The following is a 17,393-nucleotide window of genomic DNA, read 5'->3' as shown; positions in this document are numbered from 1 at the left end:
TGATTACGCCGGTCCGCACGTCCCTCACGCTTCGGGGGCGATCTTGGGCTATGAGCCGACTGGACTGTGTCTGCGGCAACGGATCTACTGTGAATCCTGTTCTGCGACTGAGAAACAGCGGAATTCTGGTCTCCTGCTGCCCTGAGCAACGCTCTGATCTGCAGCAAGCCTCTGCCAGCCTCCGACTGGGAAGGCTGAATCGATTCTGCTATGCGGGCTGCAGCTGCTAAATTCTGAATCGGAGTTCGATATACCTGCAGGGGCGGGAAGAGCTGACGTCGACTGGATTCGGGAACCCGTTGTCGCGCACGCTCGTCGAGTGCTCGCTGGAGGTTCTCTAGTCGAGGGCGCTCGGCCAAGTTTGCCAAGCGCGCGTCCTCCAAGGCACGAGCCTCGGGGTTTTTTCCAATGATAGGAGTGTGCAATGCATCCATGTTCCGGCGGCGAAGTTCTTCTCTCTACAGCGACGTGAGAGGCTCGGGAACATATTCCTCATGAGGACGCGACGGGTCGCCTCCACCCGCGCCTCCGTCGGTGCGGGAAAAACCGGAAGGACTGGGAGGTCCATCGACCATCAGAACCTCCACCGCTGGATCGCTGCTGTCGCACTCGGATGCGGTCTCTGCGGAGCCAGTCGACAGGTCGAACAGGCCGTAGAGGGATTCGTCGGGCTCAATCGTCGTGACTTGAGGGGTGGCCAACTAGCGTGCCACCGCGTGTCTCACCCACCGCTGGAGTCACGACCGACCAGAGCGCTTGCGCCGGCTGGAAACTGGGAGGGAGGACAACACAGGAGCCGACCGGTAGGGGGTCGACGGTTGCCGCAGGAGAACGCCGCGGACGCACGCGCTAAAGTGCGTTGCCCCGCGGACAGGGAGTGCGTCCACGTCGAGCGGAGCCTCCTGAAGCCACGCGGAGTCGTCGACGATGAACGTGAGCGCGCCGAGACGGATCTCGCGGCCCTCCACCAAAACTCTGCCGAAAACCATGATGATTCGGGTCGGAAAAGATCGCAACTCCTTTAACAAAACGTTAAAACACCTGCCCCACAGTGGGTGCCAACTGTCGTGGTTCTAAGTCTGACAGTGATGTAGGGGGTAAGTATGGAGAGGTAAGATCTTAACTATAGAGGAGTTGTAGGAACGTAAGATTTACGAGTTCAGGCCTTTCTCGGAGGAAGTAATAGCCCTACCTCTCGGAGCCTGGAGGCGGTCGACTGGATTATGCGTGTGTGAATTACAGGCGTGTGAACCCTTATTTCGGAGGAGGGGTGGCTTATATAGAGTGCGCCAAGACCCCAGCCAGCCCACGATACAAAGGGTTCAATGTACATTAAGGCAGGGTGTTACTGGTAACGCTACTAATAAAGTGCTATGATGACCATAAAAGCTACTTAATAACCGACCGTTAGCATGCCCCAGAGGGGCTATAATTGGAGATACTATTGTTTCTGGTACAAAAGTTCCTATATCAATGGGAAATGCCCTACCTTTAAGTGCGTACAAAATATCCATGCTACTGCGCCTGGCGTAACAGCTCCTGGTGCAACAACAAGTACTAGCTTAACGTTGGGAGGCGGCGAGTTAGTAGCAGTAGAGCGCCTTTAGGTCACCTGACCGTCGAGTGGCTTGGTCTTGGTCGAGTGATTGCTTCTTGGTCGAGTATCTTCAAGTCTGTCGAGTGAGACACCTTCAAGTCGATTGAAAGATGATTTCTTCTGGAAATGTCCTTGGGTAAGTCAGTTTGGATAGGTCCATGACCTTACCTTAGATACATAGCTTCATCAGCGCACGCACTGACCCAAATGCGAAAACGAACATCCGTGTCCGTCTGGCCGACCCAAACAAATAAAATCGCCGTTCGCTTGAGTCGGCCCGTTAAAGTTGCTCTTAAACCATGAATTCAATGTGGTATGAGTGAAAACCTAGCGAGCCTGTATTTGGCCAGACGGACGGACGGGCGTACCGCGGCGCGTTCTTCCGTTTCTCCGGCGCGTCCGGTCCGGTCTCACGTGATGGCGCCAGATCCGCTTATCTCGTCCTCGCGTCCTTGTGCTCGCTCGTACACAATGCACAGCCGAGTAATCAGGCTAGCTAGATGCTACCGCCATGCCATGGAGGCCTAGCTAGCCCTAGGCGGCAGCAGCAGAAAAGAAAGACCCGGCGTATCATATCGCACCGCCCGCAGGAGCTGGTAAAAAGCCGTCGATCGCGTCGCGCCCAATACGAACCAGCAATCAATCCCTGCGCCGCGGATCCATGGATCCAGCAACCCAGCAGCTACCGGCTATGGTAGAGTGTAGACTGGCGCGCGGGCGTAGGCTGTGGCCGCTGCTGCCGCTGCTTTTAACGCGGGGGCAGAGCTGCAAACGGCGGCAGCGGCAGCGGCAGAGCAGGAGGGAGAAGAAGAGAAGGGGAGCCGGGCGGGCGCGTCAGTGAAAGCTGCCAGCAGGCTGCCGCGCTGCGTGCCCGGTGCGGCGCCCCCACAAGAAGTCTCGATCCCCCACTGGGCGCAGCCGCAGGCGCAGCGAGCGAAAGATGAGATCCCGTGGTCGATCAGAGGAATTTTTCAGCCGCAGACCCCACCCGCAGCCACTTCTTCAGACCTCACACACGCTGAAGCAGCACCCGCCCGGCCCCTCCCTCCTTCTCTCCTATCTTCACCAGCACACAGCATACACACGCTCCCTCTCTCTCACACACACTCCTTTGTCTTAAAAAGGAAGTAGAGTGATAAAGAACACAAGTGTCCTGTAGGCCGTAGGTGTATACACACACAGACAGATACTCCAAAAGGGAGGAGGAGAGAGAGGAGGCTACCTACCTAGCAAGCTATGCTAACCTAGGGTAGGCTCTAGAGACTAGAGAGAGGGTAGCTAGCTAGCTAGGGTAGCTAGGTGGTAGTAGGGTAGAGTCTTTTGCGTTTTCTTTTCTTTACTCTTGGATGCCCCTTCCTTCGCTGGGAAGAGAGATTCTTCTTTAAAGTGGATGGAGAGGAGGGGTTTCCGGTCCGTCCGTAGGCTCACTCAGCTCAGCCGCTAGCCGCTACGCTACCTCACTCTCAGAGGGAGCATCTTCGTCTGCTCTTGCGCCTTTTCCGCTCGCCTTTGGAGCTAAGCTTAGCCTAGATAGGTGCAGGTGCAGCAGCTAGCTAGGGAGGGGGAGCTACTGCCCCCGCCAGCAAGCGTGGCGTCGTCGGGGCGGCGCTTCCCATCGGTCTCCGCGGCCTACGCGGACTGGATCGCGTCGGCCGGCGGCGACGACCTCTCGCTCGGCTTCAATGCCGCGGGCGCGTCCGCCGCCGGGCTCTGGGCCCCCGCCTCGCGCCAGTCCGCCGCTCTCAACTACGGGATAGCGGCGGCCAACGGTGATGTCGGCATGGTCGTCCTCGCCCCCGCCTCCTCCTTCCACCACCAGAGGGCCGCTGCTGCTGCCGCCGCGGCGGCCGACGGCGCCGACCAAGGGTTCGCGCTCCTCTCCGCGGGCCAGTGCGGGCTCGCCGACCCTGGCGCTCCCAAGTCCGGCAGCGCCATCCAGTTCTGGCAATCGCACTCGCAGCCCCCCGCGACGCCGCCCGCGGTTGCCCCCGCCGACAAGAAGCAGGTGGCCTCCGCGGTGGACTACGGCGGCGTCTCCTCCGGATCCGGCGGCTCCACCACGTGCAGCGACTGCGGCAACCAGGCGAAGAAGGACTGCCCTCACCAGCGATGCCGGACGTGCTGCAAGAGCCGCGGCTTCGACTGCACCACGCACGTCAGGAGCACCTGGATCCCGGCCGCCCGGCGCCGCGAGAAGCACCCGCTCGGCGGCGACCTTTCCCCTCCCGCCGCTCCTGCCACGGCGGCCACCAAGAAACCGCGGTTCCACTCGTCCCAGACCACGACCACGACCACCACCTCTCGCACCTCCACCTCCAACGGCACCTCCTCGAGCCAACAAGGTGATCGACCAGCACAGACGCACGCACGCACATCCCAAGTCTCAGCACACATAATTCAAGAAACTTGGACACTAATCACATCTTCTATCCCATCCTCTGCAGACGCGCCGTTCAGGGACAGCCTGCCGCGGCACGTGCGCGCGCCGGCGGTGTTCCGGTGCGTGCGGGTGACCTCCGTCGACGACGGCGCGGACGAGTTCGCGTACCAGGCGGCGGTGAGCATCAACGGCCACATGTTCAGGGGGTTCCTCTACGACCAGGGCGCCGACAACGGCCGCACCAGCAACGACGAGCCCAGCCACGCGCACGCGGCCGCAGTGCGTAGCATCTCCGACCTCCACCTCGGCAACGCCTCCGCGGTGCCGCCGGACATGTACAACACCGTCAGCGGGGCGCTCATTCTCGGCGGGATGGGCTATGGTAACACCATGAACTGAAAACTGTTACTCGTAGTGCTAGCTAGTAAGCCTGGTGCAATAATGGTAGCCATCTTGTTACTACATGTCACCTCATTTCTTTCATCTCACATCACCAGTAGTGGTACTACCCTGTCTTCCATTTTGCTGCTGCATGCTGTGTGCCAGTGCCACAGCTAACTTCCAAGTCTTTTGATAGTAGTAGAAGTTGGAAAGAAAATGAAAGGAAAAGCAGTCAGTATTTCCAAGGTAAACTTGCTGTACAACATGCTACTATCTGATTTCTCTATGTGGCTGATGCTGTTGTGTTGCCATTTTTTTAACTTAACATGTTTGCATATGTTGGGAACTGCAAATCATATACAGTTAAAATCACCATGTTCTGTGGGTCCTTCTTTGGAGTAAATTTTTTAGACAAAACATTATTTGTAGTAATCACTTGACGCCATGGAGAGGTTGATGGTAGTAGTACTATTGTTAATTTGACAGCTGAAAAGTTTGACTCTTTGATGCTCTTCCTAGTTCCCACGCCATCGACCACTTCATTTCATCCTCTTGCGTGCTATGGCTTCCGAATTGTCAATCTTGTTTACCTTGTTCAGCTAGTAGCACGTATACTCTACTATCTCTTTCCCAAATTTACGGGGTTGGTAGGAATAGCTAGACATGGGTTGGATTCTTACTTGCTTTGTATGTGCTGTTAAGCATCTTATCGGTGCATTGGAACTTGTAGCGGGAAAAAGAGAGCCAATGTGCAATGCATGTGGTGATAAGAATTCTTTTGCCCTCTTAAAATAACATATGCAGCTGATACTCTAGTAAATTACTTGGGTCACGATCATGGAAGCCAATAATGGTACAGTGCTCCATACATTACCCTTGGCCTGTTTGCTAGTAGTAGCTGCTTGTTAACAATATGATGAAGGGACATCTTCACTTAATCTTTTGTTGCGAGCCCCCATATTTATTCCCCCTGCTGCCGGATCCCAAATCCAGAATGAAAACATGCACCCCTCTGTTTCATAATATAAGATGTTTTTTCAAGCTAACATGGTTTATAAAAATATCTTATATTATAAGACGGATGAAGTACTAAGGAGTGGCCATATATATCTCAATGAACACAGAACTAAATTTGTCTCAGCAAGTACAGTGATAGAGATATATTTCCGATCAAGATTTTTCATCCATTCCATACTTGTAAGAATCTCTAACTTTGATCAGATTGTTCTTAGCGGCGAGAAATAACAAGATCATATTTTTATGGGATTTCTTTTCTCAATTTTTTTAATGAGATTTGTTAGTTTCAGTCTGATTTTGTCTTTCTTCATTCCTAAGCAGGCCAAGTTATTACACAACAAAGTCATATTGTGCTGTGGATCTGTTGACTCTAAAGCTTGCATAAAGAAGTTTTCTGTAACTTCAGTTTAGGAGTGCAAATTACAAATGATTTATGAAAATCACTATACCTAATTTTTCTTGCATGAGAAACCAACGATGTTTAGATCTGTATCGTAAGTTTATGGGTGTACCGAAGCACTGCTCTTTGCAGATTTAAAGTACTTCTAGGATGTCTACTATGTATTGAAAAATATATCAGTTCGGTTCCTCTAAGATTGGCAGGTGATCATTGGATCAAAGGAAATAATAAATAGATAAAGAACCACGGGGTTATTTTTTTGGCTATTTCCACCTTGTTGTGTCATGTCAAATGTGAGTTTGGTCGATTTGCTTGAGCCACCGCGGCTTGAGGACGAAAATTATGCTGTGGTAGCTGGTCGAAGGGGTTGGGTAAGCCATCTTGTCATCAGCAAAGCCGCTGTTATCTCATGTGTTGTTTCTACGGGGATCTTTTGGCCCATGCTGCCGTGCCTAACTTTCGGGAGTACGGCTACTGTGCAGGGCGCTTGTTTTATTCGATGTGGTAGACTTGGTGTACCATCATCTCCATGCAGCGGCCTGCCATTTAATTTATAGCTAGACCTTGATTTACTGCGCCATTGCTTTAACTTGTTCGATCTTTGCCAATGCCTCGTACTAATTAATTAGTCTGATTCTCTTTTTCAATTTAGTTTCTGAATGAAGTTAGTATATGGTCGATAGTCACAGGCTGATTATTCTCCTGTAATCCTGCCAAGTAATTTGGCTCTTGCTAGTACCGTTTAATTTAATTCCACCTTGATATTTAGTTCCTTGGAGACGACTTGACCAAACTGTGAATTTCAATATACTTATCTGCTTCAGAAAGTTGTTATTCTTACCATTCTTTTATTGTGGATCAGTTATCAATGATTTCAGACGTTGATTACAGTATTGATGAATATTCCAGTCCCAGAGCATCAGATAAATGAATAATATGTATGGTGTTACTGGGTTATAATATTTAAAAACTGAATATTATTTTTCTGTGCTTCTTGCACAGGGTTTATGATGAATAATTCCTGTCCTGGTTAATCATTTTTTGGCAAGAGTCTTTGTTCCAATTATTTCTCAGGTTAATTGTCTAAATTGTTATGAATATATATTTGGTGCCACAATAAGGTTATGAAGATCATTATGTCATGTGTCATTTTTTATTCATGAAAACTTTTTTCCATTAATTTGTTGGTTGTGTTTGACTTTTTTATGGGAGGTTGTGTTTGATTTTGAACTGAAGTTTTGTGAATGATAAGCAAATATCTGTTAAGTTAGCTTTGTTAAAAGAAATTTCCACCGCATTACTAAACTAACATTCTACTATACCACAAGGTTCATTGGCGTTTGCCTTTTCATCTGAGTGAGTAGACACAGATCCTTTAGCTTCTAACATAACGGTATCATTTTTGTTCGATTTTCTCTGGAACGTATTTACATTTGAGATGTTGGTGATTAGATATCATCCTGAATATTCGAACGTCGCATAGCATTTTGTTGACTAGCTTTATTGTTTCATGTGCTTCTTAGTATAATCAAATCTTGAAATAGGCTTTCACCTCGCTTTATAGATAAAGCAACCAACAAGTCCATACACCGAGTAGCACCACACCGACATAAAAAGTATGTTGGGGTCACAAAACAAGCAATCCCAAATAAAACATAATTGAAAAGCAGAAAAAAAGACCACCAAGTTTCCACAACATCAAAGGGGCGCCAGAGACGCTAGTCGATCAATTGTGGATAATACTTCAATGTTGCTTTAAATCTCCTTCCTTAAAGGCATGCCATGCTTTTTCCCATCATGAATCAGCAACTTGCAATGAATAATTCCATGATATATCTTTATTTCCTCGCAAAAAATAAGATAAATTATTGGTAACAGTTATTTTATTAGCTTGATTTCACTCAAACATCACCCATAAACTTCCAAATAAACAACGACCGCGAAAATATGTTAAGATGAGCTTGTTTGTCTTTGCCAATAATATTGAACTATGTTATGATTGTACTAAGGCCAACTCCACTGCATGACCCCAAACGGACGTCTGTTTTGTCCGGATTCTGTCCGTTTGGGTAGGGTAATGGGGTCGTGTTGGGGCATGTTCTGGGATGCGGTGGCCGTGCGCCCAGCGCGCGGCCCCATCCCTTTTGCCCCATCATGTCCGTCGCGGCCAAAAATGCCTATATTTTCATCAAAACTAGTTTTTACAATCCAAATGTTTGTCTGAAAATTAAAATAGTTTTACAACCAAATCGAAATTGTCTACACTGAACATAAAATGGACCAATACATCTATTGGTTGCCAATGTGATCCCACACGTGCTCTACCAAGTCATTTTGAATATTCAAATGAGTGTGCCAATCATGCATCTTACGGTGGAATTGGGCAAACTGTTCAAATGTGGCCGGGTCTTGGTGCAGGGGCTCAATATTGTCACCTTGATAATCAAATCCTTGGTTGAAGATACTCTCATCACGCTCGTCCTCGACGATCATGTTATGCATGATCACACAAGCAGTCATCACCTCCCAAAGCTTCCTTTCATCCCATGACAGTGCAGGGTTTCGAACGATACCCCACCGGGATTGAAGCACACCAAAAGCACGTTCCACATCCTTTCTAACACTCTCTTGCATTTGGGCAAATCTCTTTCTCTTCTCACCTTGGGGTTTCGAGATTGTCTTCACAAAAATTGACCACTGAGGATATATACCATCTGCTAGATAGTATCCCTTGTTGTACTGGTGGCCGTTGATCTCAAAGTTGACAGGTGGGGAGTGGCCTTCTGCAAGCCTCGCGAAGACTGGAGAATGCTGCAGCACGTTGATATCATTGTGAGAACCTGCCATGCCGAAGAAAGAATGCCATATCCAAAGATCCTGTGATGCCACCGCTTCTAATATGATAGTGCACGCCTTGACATGCCCTTTGTACTGGCCCTGCCAAGCAAATGGACAGTTCTTCCACTCCCAGTGCATACAATCTATGCTGCCAAGCATGCCTGGAAAGCCTCTAGCTGTGTTGGTCGCCAACAATCTCTCTGTATCAGCGGCAGTTGGCTTCCTGAAGTACTCTTGGACAAACACCTCGATCACAGCCTGGCAAAACTTGTACATTGACATCAGACATGTTGTCTCACTCATACGCACATACTCATCCACCAGATCGCCTGGAATTCCATATGCAAGCATGCGGATGGCCGCGGTGCATTTCTGGTAAGAGGAGAATCCAAGCTTGCCAAGGGTATCCGTCTTGCACTCGAAGTATGGGTCATGAGCAACCACTCCCTCTCGGATACGATTGAACACATGCCTTGCCATTTGAAAACGGCGACGAAATTTATCCGGCTTGAAGAGCGGGGTGTTGGCAAAGTAATCGGCATAGAGCAGGGCATGGCCTCTCTTCCTGTTGCGGTTCAGGTTGGGAGCACGGCTAGGTACTAACCCCCTGTACCGAGGAAGCTGTCGTTGAATGTGGTCGTGAACGACCAGTGCAGCCACCACGAGATCTTCATCATCCGACGACGAATCATTCGATGAACAAAGGAAGTGATGGAAGAAAAACTCGTCTCCACTGTCCATACCTTTGTGGGAAAAATGCCGAACACCTTGCGGTCGCGGTGGCGAAGAGGCCGCGATGATCATCTCGACGCAGCAAGGGTGGTTGTCGGCCGGCTACTGGCCGCTCTGGAGCTCTCGTCGGAAGCTACCGAGTCCGCCGTGGTACGTCGCCGGCGGTTGTCTCCCCTTTGCGACCCACAAAGACGGTGACGGCCAAAACTACGACCAAAGCGCGGGCGTGGTGGCGGCCATGTCGAGACGTGGTTTGGTAGGGACGGCCGGGGGCTGCGCGGTGAGGAGGCGGCCGGAGAATAGCGGCGGCGCCGGCGGCGGGGCGGGGAGGGAGAGAGAGGGTAGAAGCGTTGGGAGCGGAGGGACTGCTAGTGTCCCTGACAGGCGGGCCACGGGGGGGGGGGGGGGGACAAGGGCGTGCGTCCAGGCCGTCCGCGCGCGTCCGTTTCACCCCAAACCGAGCGCAAGTTTGGGCCGGGGATGGGTCGAAAATGGACGAAATCCGAACATTTGTCCGTTTGAGGCCGCGCGCTGGGCCGCGCTATTCGTCCGTTTTACCCTAAACGGACGCGCGCGGACAGGATGAGGTCGCGCGGTGGAGTTGGCCTAAGGGCAGTGCTAGTCGAAAGTGCCCTTCTCAGCTCGAGCTCAAATGAGCTCGTGTGAACAGAAAATCCAAAAAAATGAAAACAATTTTTTAAATATAATTTCTTTTTTTTTTCAACAAACATTGAGAAAAGTTCCACATGCATGCAAAAAGTTGTGACGAATGACATTTTTGGAGTTCTGGGCAAAAAAGATGATTTTCCCAAGATAGACTTTTTTAGCATGGATTTTTTTGTCCACGCTTTCAGGAATGTGATTTTATCTTGAAATTTTGCACGCATGTAAAACATTTCTCGATTTTGTTGCAAAAAGATGATTTTTTTAATATTTTTTTGGATTTTACTATTCATACAAGCTCATTTGAACTCGAGCACAAAAAGTCTGCGTCGCAGTCCTAGTGTGCTAATATATCTTAAGCTATACCTAATGACATTAAATTGGAAGTTTCCTTCGTCCGGGTTTATTAGGGCCCCTCACATTTAGTCTCAAAGCTTGACATAGTTAACTACTCCAATATAATATTTTTTATGATTGTAATAAAATATATGTCATAATGTTTTTACGATTGTATTCTTCTTTTGGATACAAATCCGATGATAGATATTTCTGTAGCATATAAATCATGAGTTGTTGTAAATGGTCAAACTTTGACCCAAAATACAAGGGGGCCAAATAAACCTAGACGAAGGGTGTATATCTTAGAGCATGGTTAATACTATAGCAAAGAGCCGACAATATGGAGTTGTCATGTCAGTTATAGCCAACCTAATAGCCCACTCATACAATAGTTAGTCATACTAGTACGTGCTACCTCTTGAGCATGCGTTAGTTTTCCCTTAAAGAAGAAAAGGGTGATGCAGCAAAGTATCAATCCAAGGTATCAATCCAGTAGAAGATAACACGCAAGTCACCTAGTATCTGCACGAACAATCAAAAACCTCGCAACCAACGCGATAAAGGGGTTGTCAATCCCTTTACGGTTACTTGCGAAAGTGAGATCTGATAAAGATAATAAGATAAATATTTTTGGTATTTTTGTTGTATAGATTGGAAATTAAAGATTGCAAAATAGTAAACAAGATGCGATGTAAATAAAAAGAGATGCAATATAATAAAAAAGAGACTCGGTGGCCATAGGTTTCACTAGTGGCTTCTCTCATGATAGCATGTATTACGGTGGGTGAACAAATTACTACCGAGCAATTGATAGAAGAGTGCATAGTTATGAGAATATCTAGGCAATGATTATGAAATATAGGCATCACGTCTGTGTTAACTAGACCGAAATGATTCTACATCTACTACTATTACTCCACACATTGACCGCTATCCAGCATGCATCTAGAGTATTAAGTTTATAAGAACAGAGTAACGCTTTAAGCAAGATGACATGATGTAGAGGGATAAACTCAAGCAATATGATATAAACCCCATCTTTTTATCCTCGATGGCAATAATACAATATGTGTCTTGCTGCCTCTACTGTCACTCGAAAAGTACACCGCAAGATTGAACCCAAAGCTAAGCACTTATCCCAGTACAAGAAAGATCAATCTAGTAGGCCAAACTAAACCGATAATTCGAAGAGACTTGCAAAGATATCAAATCGTGCATATAAGAATTCAGAGAAGAATCAAATGTTATTCATAGATAAACTTGATCATAAATCCACAATTCATCGGATCTCGGCAAACACACCGCAAAAAGTATTATATCAAATAGATCTCCAAGAACACCAAGGAGAACTTTGTATTGAGAACCAAAGAGAGGGAAGAAGTCATCTAGCTAATAACTATGGACCTGAAGGTCTGTGGTAAACTACAAACACATCATAGGAGAGGCTATGGTGTTGATGCAGAAGCCCTCCGTGATCGAATCCCCCTCCGGTAGATCGCCGGATAAGGCCCCAGATGGGATCCCACAGGTACAGAAGGTTGCGGCGGTGGAAAAGTGGTTTCGTGGCTCCCCCTGATGTTTTTAGGGTATAAGAGTATATATAGGCGAAAGAAGTACATCAGTGGAGCTCCGTGGGGCCCACGAGGGTGGGGGTGCGCCTACCCCTCCTGGGCGCGCCCTCCTATCTCGTGTCCGCCTCGCGGACTTCCAGACTTCCACTCCAAGTCTCCTGGTTTTTGTTTGTTCCAAGAAATATCCTCGCGAAGGCTTCATTTTATTTGGATTCCGTTTGATACTCCTTTTCTACGAAACACTGAAATAGGCAAAAAAACAGAAACTAGCACTGGGCCTCTGGTTAATAGGTTAGTCCCAAAAATAATATAAAAGAGCATATTAAAGCCCATTAAGCATCCAAAACAGATAATATAATAGCATGGAACAATCAAAAATTATCGATACGTTGGTGACGTATCAAGCATCCCCAAGCTTAATTCCTGCTCGTCCTTGAGTAGGTAAATGATAAAAAACATAATTTTTGATGTGGAATGCTACCTAACATAATTTTCAATGTAATTTTTCTTTACTGTGGCATGAATGTTCAGATCCAAAAGATTCAAGACAAAAGTTTAATATTGACATAAAAATAATAATACTTCGAGCATACTAACCAAGCAATTATGTCTTCTTAAAATAACATAGACAAAGAAAGCTCATCCCTACAAAATCATATAGTTTTTCCATGCTTCATTTTCGTCACACAAAATGCTCCCATCATGCACAACCCCGATGACAAGCCAAACAATTGTTTCATACTTTAGCATTCTCAAAAAGTTTCAACTTTCACGCAATATATGAGCGCGAGGCATGGACATAGCACTATAAGTGGAATAGAACGGTGGTTGTGGAGAAGACAAAAAAGAGGAAGATAGTCTCACATCAACTAGGCGTATCAATGGGCTATGGAGATGCCCATCGATAGATATTAATGTGAGTGAGTAGGGATTTCCATACAACGGATGCACTAGAGCTATAAGTGTATGAAAGCTCAACAAAAGTAACTAAGTGGGTGTGCATCCAACTTGCTTGCTCATGAAGACCTAGGGCAATTTGAGGAAGCCCATCATTGGAATATACAAGCCAAGTTCTATAATAAAAAATTCCCACTAGTATATGAAAGTGACAACATAAGAGACTCTCCATCATGAAGATCATGGTGCTACTTTGAAGCACAAGTGTGAAAAAAAGATAGTAACATTGCCCCTTCTCTTTTTTTCTTTCATTTTTTGTTTGGGCCTTCTTTTTTATGGCTTCCTTTTTTTTCGCCCGGAGTCTCATCCCGACTTGTGGGGGAATCATAGTCTCCATCATCCTCAGGGATGGAGCCAGGATTTGACCATAGGGGGGCGAAGACATTGGCACAAGAGATTTTTTGCTTTAGGTTAACCCACTTTTCACTAAGTTCTTAATAGAATTAACCGGCTTGTTACACTGATAAGAAGAAACAGAGATCTGAGCACTGATAGGAAGACAACGACACAAGACATGTAGATTCATGGAATTTTATTTGTGGTATATATAATTTATTGATTAGAAGCTTGCATATGGACTAAATTAATTATGGCCAGTCTATTTCGTAAAATAATTATCAGATATCACGAAATTTTAAATGTCTGAAATTAAATAGTTCTTACTTACCTCATGACATCAATGGAATTCTTTAGCGTTAGTTAGGATTAGGCTTGTTCGCTTCACTGGATTGCACAATAGCTTCATTTTCTCATGGCTGAGAACATGAACCAACTGGTTTGAAAAAATAACGAAATGATTCATCTTTCTACATCTTCATGTCTACACAAACACAAATAAATAACTGAGAATGTTATAATTGTTGATTAATGCCTATAGTTTGTGTATGATTATACTTCTATATATAGTTTTTAAAGGCACAAACTAATCTGATGAGAAAACAAATTACCTTTTTTCGTTTGCGTTGTTGCCGCTCAACCGCCGTGTGTCCGGGCTGCCGGCAACTTTTTCGTGGATCCGGCGCAGCGGCGCCTGCATGTCCCGGCGTTCGCTTCCATCTTCGCTTCTCGATGGCGGGGAGAGGGAGAGATCTGATTTGAGCGGCAGTCTCGATCGCAGCAGCGGGCAGCGGCTTGGAAACGAACAGACTAGCGACTTCGCGATATGTGGCTTCGTGATATGACTAGCAGGGCCTTTTTTCCACGATGGCCTTATTGGCATTTTTGTGCTTCGTAACTAATGGGCTCTAAGCTTAAAAAACAAACTAATGGACTATACCTGTACATGGGCTGACGCATGAGGGTCCATGTTAATTACGAAGGCAGAACGGAATAGGGGGGGCGAAGCAGGTTACAAACGTGTATGCAAGCAGAAATATTACGGAATAGCTGATCGCTCACGAGGTACGACTCGATTGTTGGGGGGGTCTCGCCCCCCCCCCCCCCTCGTCCCCCTTGAATTCGTCCTTCATTATCCGCCACAAATACGATGTCAACTACATGATCATGCAAAGTAATATGACTACGATGAAGCGTGTCATAATAAACGGAACGGTGGAAAGTTGCATGGCAATATATCTCGGAATGGTTATGGAAATGCCATAATAGGTAGGTATGGTGGCTATTTTGAGGAAGATAAATGATGGGTTTATGGTACCGGCGAAAGTTGCACGACACAAGAGAGGCTAGCAATGGTGGAAGGGTGAGAGTGCGTATAATCCATGGACTCAACATTAGTCATAAAGAACTTACATAATTATTGCAAAAATCTACAAGTCATCAAAACCAAGCACTACACGCATGCTCCTAGGGGGATAGATTGGTAGGAAAAGACCATCGCTCGTCCCCGACCGCCACTCATAAGGAAGGCAATCAAAGAACACCTCATGCTTTAAATTTGTCACATAACGGTTACCATACGTGCATGCTACGGGACTTGCAAACCTCAACACAAGTATATATAATACCTAAATAGCTCATCCCCACTACCCTATTTCTCTTGACATACAACCTATCCACCTCAGCAGCCTTGCCACGTCAGCAATCACTCATATTTATCTTCATGTGCACCACCTCAGCATTCTTTTTTCAGGAAATCATGCTGGTAACCGAAGCGGGCCTCTTTGGTATTCCTGTAACCGACGAGTCAGTTTAATGACCGAGAGAAGCCCACTAGAAGCCCATCGGTCTCTGTCTTCATATCTCCTATATCTGCCGACGAAGAGGAGGGCAGCAGAGCCGGCGACGCCGTAACCATGAACCACCACCGACGCACCACTCCGGCCTTCTTCCAGGGCAACACCCCCCGCCCCCCGCGCGCGAGCCAAGGTAGCCCTAGCTAGATCCGGGTTGTTGTCAGGCGCCCAGCCCACTACGCTTCACGAATCCAGGCACACCAGCCAAATCTGTCGCCGAGCACATAGTGGGACCGCGTCGCTACCCTGCGGCCTCGACGCGCCCAAACCGGACCACCTGCCTTGAAGGAACGACGCCGCCACTTCTCGGCGACCTCCCCTGCCCCCGCTAAATTTCCATGGAGTGGCATCGCTCCATCGTCTCCAACCTCAGGTTCGTTACGGTGACGGGTGGGCATCGCTTCGTAGGCGGCACCCCTTGCCTGGAGTTGCTCCACTGCGGCATGTTGGAGGCCTGGTCCTTCAACCTGCGTGCCTCCTCCTCTTGGCCTTAACAACTCCTCCACGCTGCTGTCGATTACTTCCGAGGTTCTCTCCCTCACTACATCCCTTGCTCAAACTACCGTGAGTTTTGCTTCAGTATAGATGTCACAGTAGAATAGAGTTCAATTGATGAATTGGATAAGTTTATCTAAATTATTAGATACACATAGTTTTTGTCCAATTATGATACATTGTGCTACTATCTTTTTGCAGTGGGTTGTAGTTCTATCACTGAATCAGTATGCAAATTAGTGTTTGTTTCGAGGAGATTTTGTTGTCAGTACTCTGTTTGTTTGGCTTCGAGAAGAGAGGGGCTCCTGCATGTTTACTTCTTAAAATAGTAACACTCATAGTATGAATATGAATATCATGCTATGAATTGTCAATGAACACCAGATGGCACCGAATTGTGAAGTATCTAGTTGTTGACTTTGTGATGTAGGGGATGTTAAGATATATGAAGGGATCGACCGATGGGCTTCTCTTTGTCTGTTATTACACCATATCATCTGTTAAGGAATACCAAAGAGGCCCGCTTCAGTTACCAACACGATTTGTTGGAAAAAATTCTGAGGTGGAAAGCTGCACCTGAAGATAAATAAGAGTAATCACTGATGTGCCAAGGCTGCTGAGTTGGATTATCAACGCATACCATTATGCTTATTTCACTGTTCTTGCGGATCTGTTCTCTTTTGTCATGAAGTTGGGAGGACTTTGGCCACATAACAACTTTCATTTAAAATTTAAAAGATACAAATCAATGGATTTGATGTCATACCGCTCAGGTTTTGGCACTATACCGACAAACTTTGTGATATATATTGTCATCTCAATAGATAAAGACATGGATTAAATATTAAAAGTGCAGTCATGTTCTGTCATTTAACACCATGTCGAGTATATCATTAACAAATGGTTGGTTTCTACTGGAAAATTACTTCATCTCTGCAATATAGTTAATGGTGGGATATGTTTTGTTTTCCACTAAGAAACTTCATAGTTCCAATACTGTTTTTATATTTGTAGTTGTGAACATTATGTTAGTTGGCTAAGGAGATTTAAGTTGCTACCCATAGGTACTACTTCAATGATGCTTAGTCTTTGGCAGGAATATTAAAAGTTGAGGCCTCTCCTGATCTTTTCCCACACCGAAAGATTGCAAACAACTGATGGGAAACTCTCAAGTTCCAATCTATTTCAGTTTACTTTAGAGATCTTCTGCCAGCTAAAGTGCTCATGTCGAGTAATATAATTGCAATTTTCTTGGACTTTTCATTTGTGTTGCAATGCTGATGGAAGAAATGCATATAAATTATTGGAGGCATATAGATATTGATGAGGAATTCCCGTTATCAGCCACCCCCACGGCCGCCCCCACCAAACTATTAACATGTCTGATCATCAAAATTACCATTCTATGTAATCATCAATGTCTTTTTTACCTTACATTCCCGCAGCAACGTGCGGGGAATCATCTAGTTTCTCAATTTCACAATTACTCAACTAGCACGACTCTAATATCACCATCTTTATATCTCAAAACAATTAGCAAGTATCAAACTTCTCATAGTATTTAATGCACTCTATATGAAAGTTTTTATTATACCTATCTTGGATGCCCAACATATTAGGACTAATTTTATAACCAAAGAAAATTACCATGTTGTTCTAAAAGACTCCGAAAATAATATAAGCGAAGCATGAGAGGTCAATAATTTCTATAAAATAAAACCACCACCGTGCTCTAAAAAGATATAAGCGAAGCACTAGAGCAAAATTATCTAGCTCAAAAGATATAAGTGAAGCACATAGAGTATTCTAATAAATTCCGATTCATGTGTGT

The 17,393-nt window shown here is 46.3% G+C and overlaps 2 protein-coding genes across 2 annotated transcripts; one reads left to right on the top strand and one right to left on the bottom strand.

The window, feature by feature from the left end:
- The first annotated feature begins 2,813 nt into the window (after nucleotides 1-2,813).
- LOC147991574 (protein LATERAL ROOT PRIMORDIUM 1-like) lies at nucleotides 2,814-5,846 on the top strand. The gene is made up of 2 exons (XM_087524057.1): nucleotides 2,814-3,939; nucleotides 4,042-5,846. Exons 1-2 carry the CDS (start codon nucleotides 3,378-3,380, stop codon nucleotides 4,374-4,376), a joined length of 897 nt encoding a protein of 298 aa, XP_087380183.1. The 5' UTR covers nucleotides 2,814-3,377; the 3' UTR covers nucleotides 4,377-5,846.
- Nucleotides 5,847-8,064: 2,218 nt separating this feature from the next.
- Nucleotides 8,065-9,354, bottom strand: LOC147991573 (protein ANTAGONIST OF LIKE HETEROCHROMATIN PROTEIN 1-like). Its single transcript, XM_087538733.1, has one exon. The coding sequence runs from the start codon at nucleotides 9,352-9,354 to the stop codon at nucleotides 8,065-8,067; it is 1,290 nt and encodes a 429-aa protein (XP_087394859.1).
- Nucleotides 9,355-17,393: the final 8,039 nt, after the last annotated feature.

Source organism: Triticum urartu, chromosome 1A (assembly GCF_056163025.1).
Source record: "Triticum urartu cultivar PI428250 chromosome 1A, HENAU_Tu73, whole genome shotgun sequence".
In the NCBI taxonomy this organism is placed as follows: Eukaryota; Viridiplantae; Streptophyta; class Magnoliopsida; order Poales; family Poaceae; genus Triticum; species Triticum urartu.
This window is presented reverse-complemented; position numbering and strand designations above follow the sequence as displayed.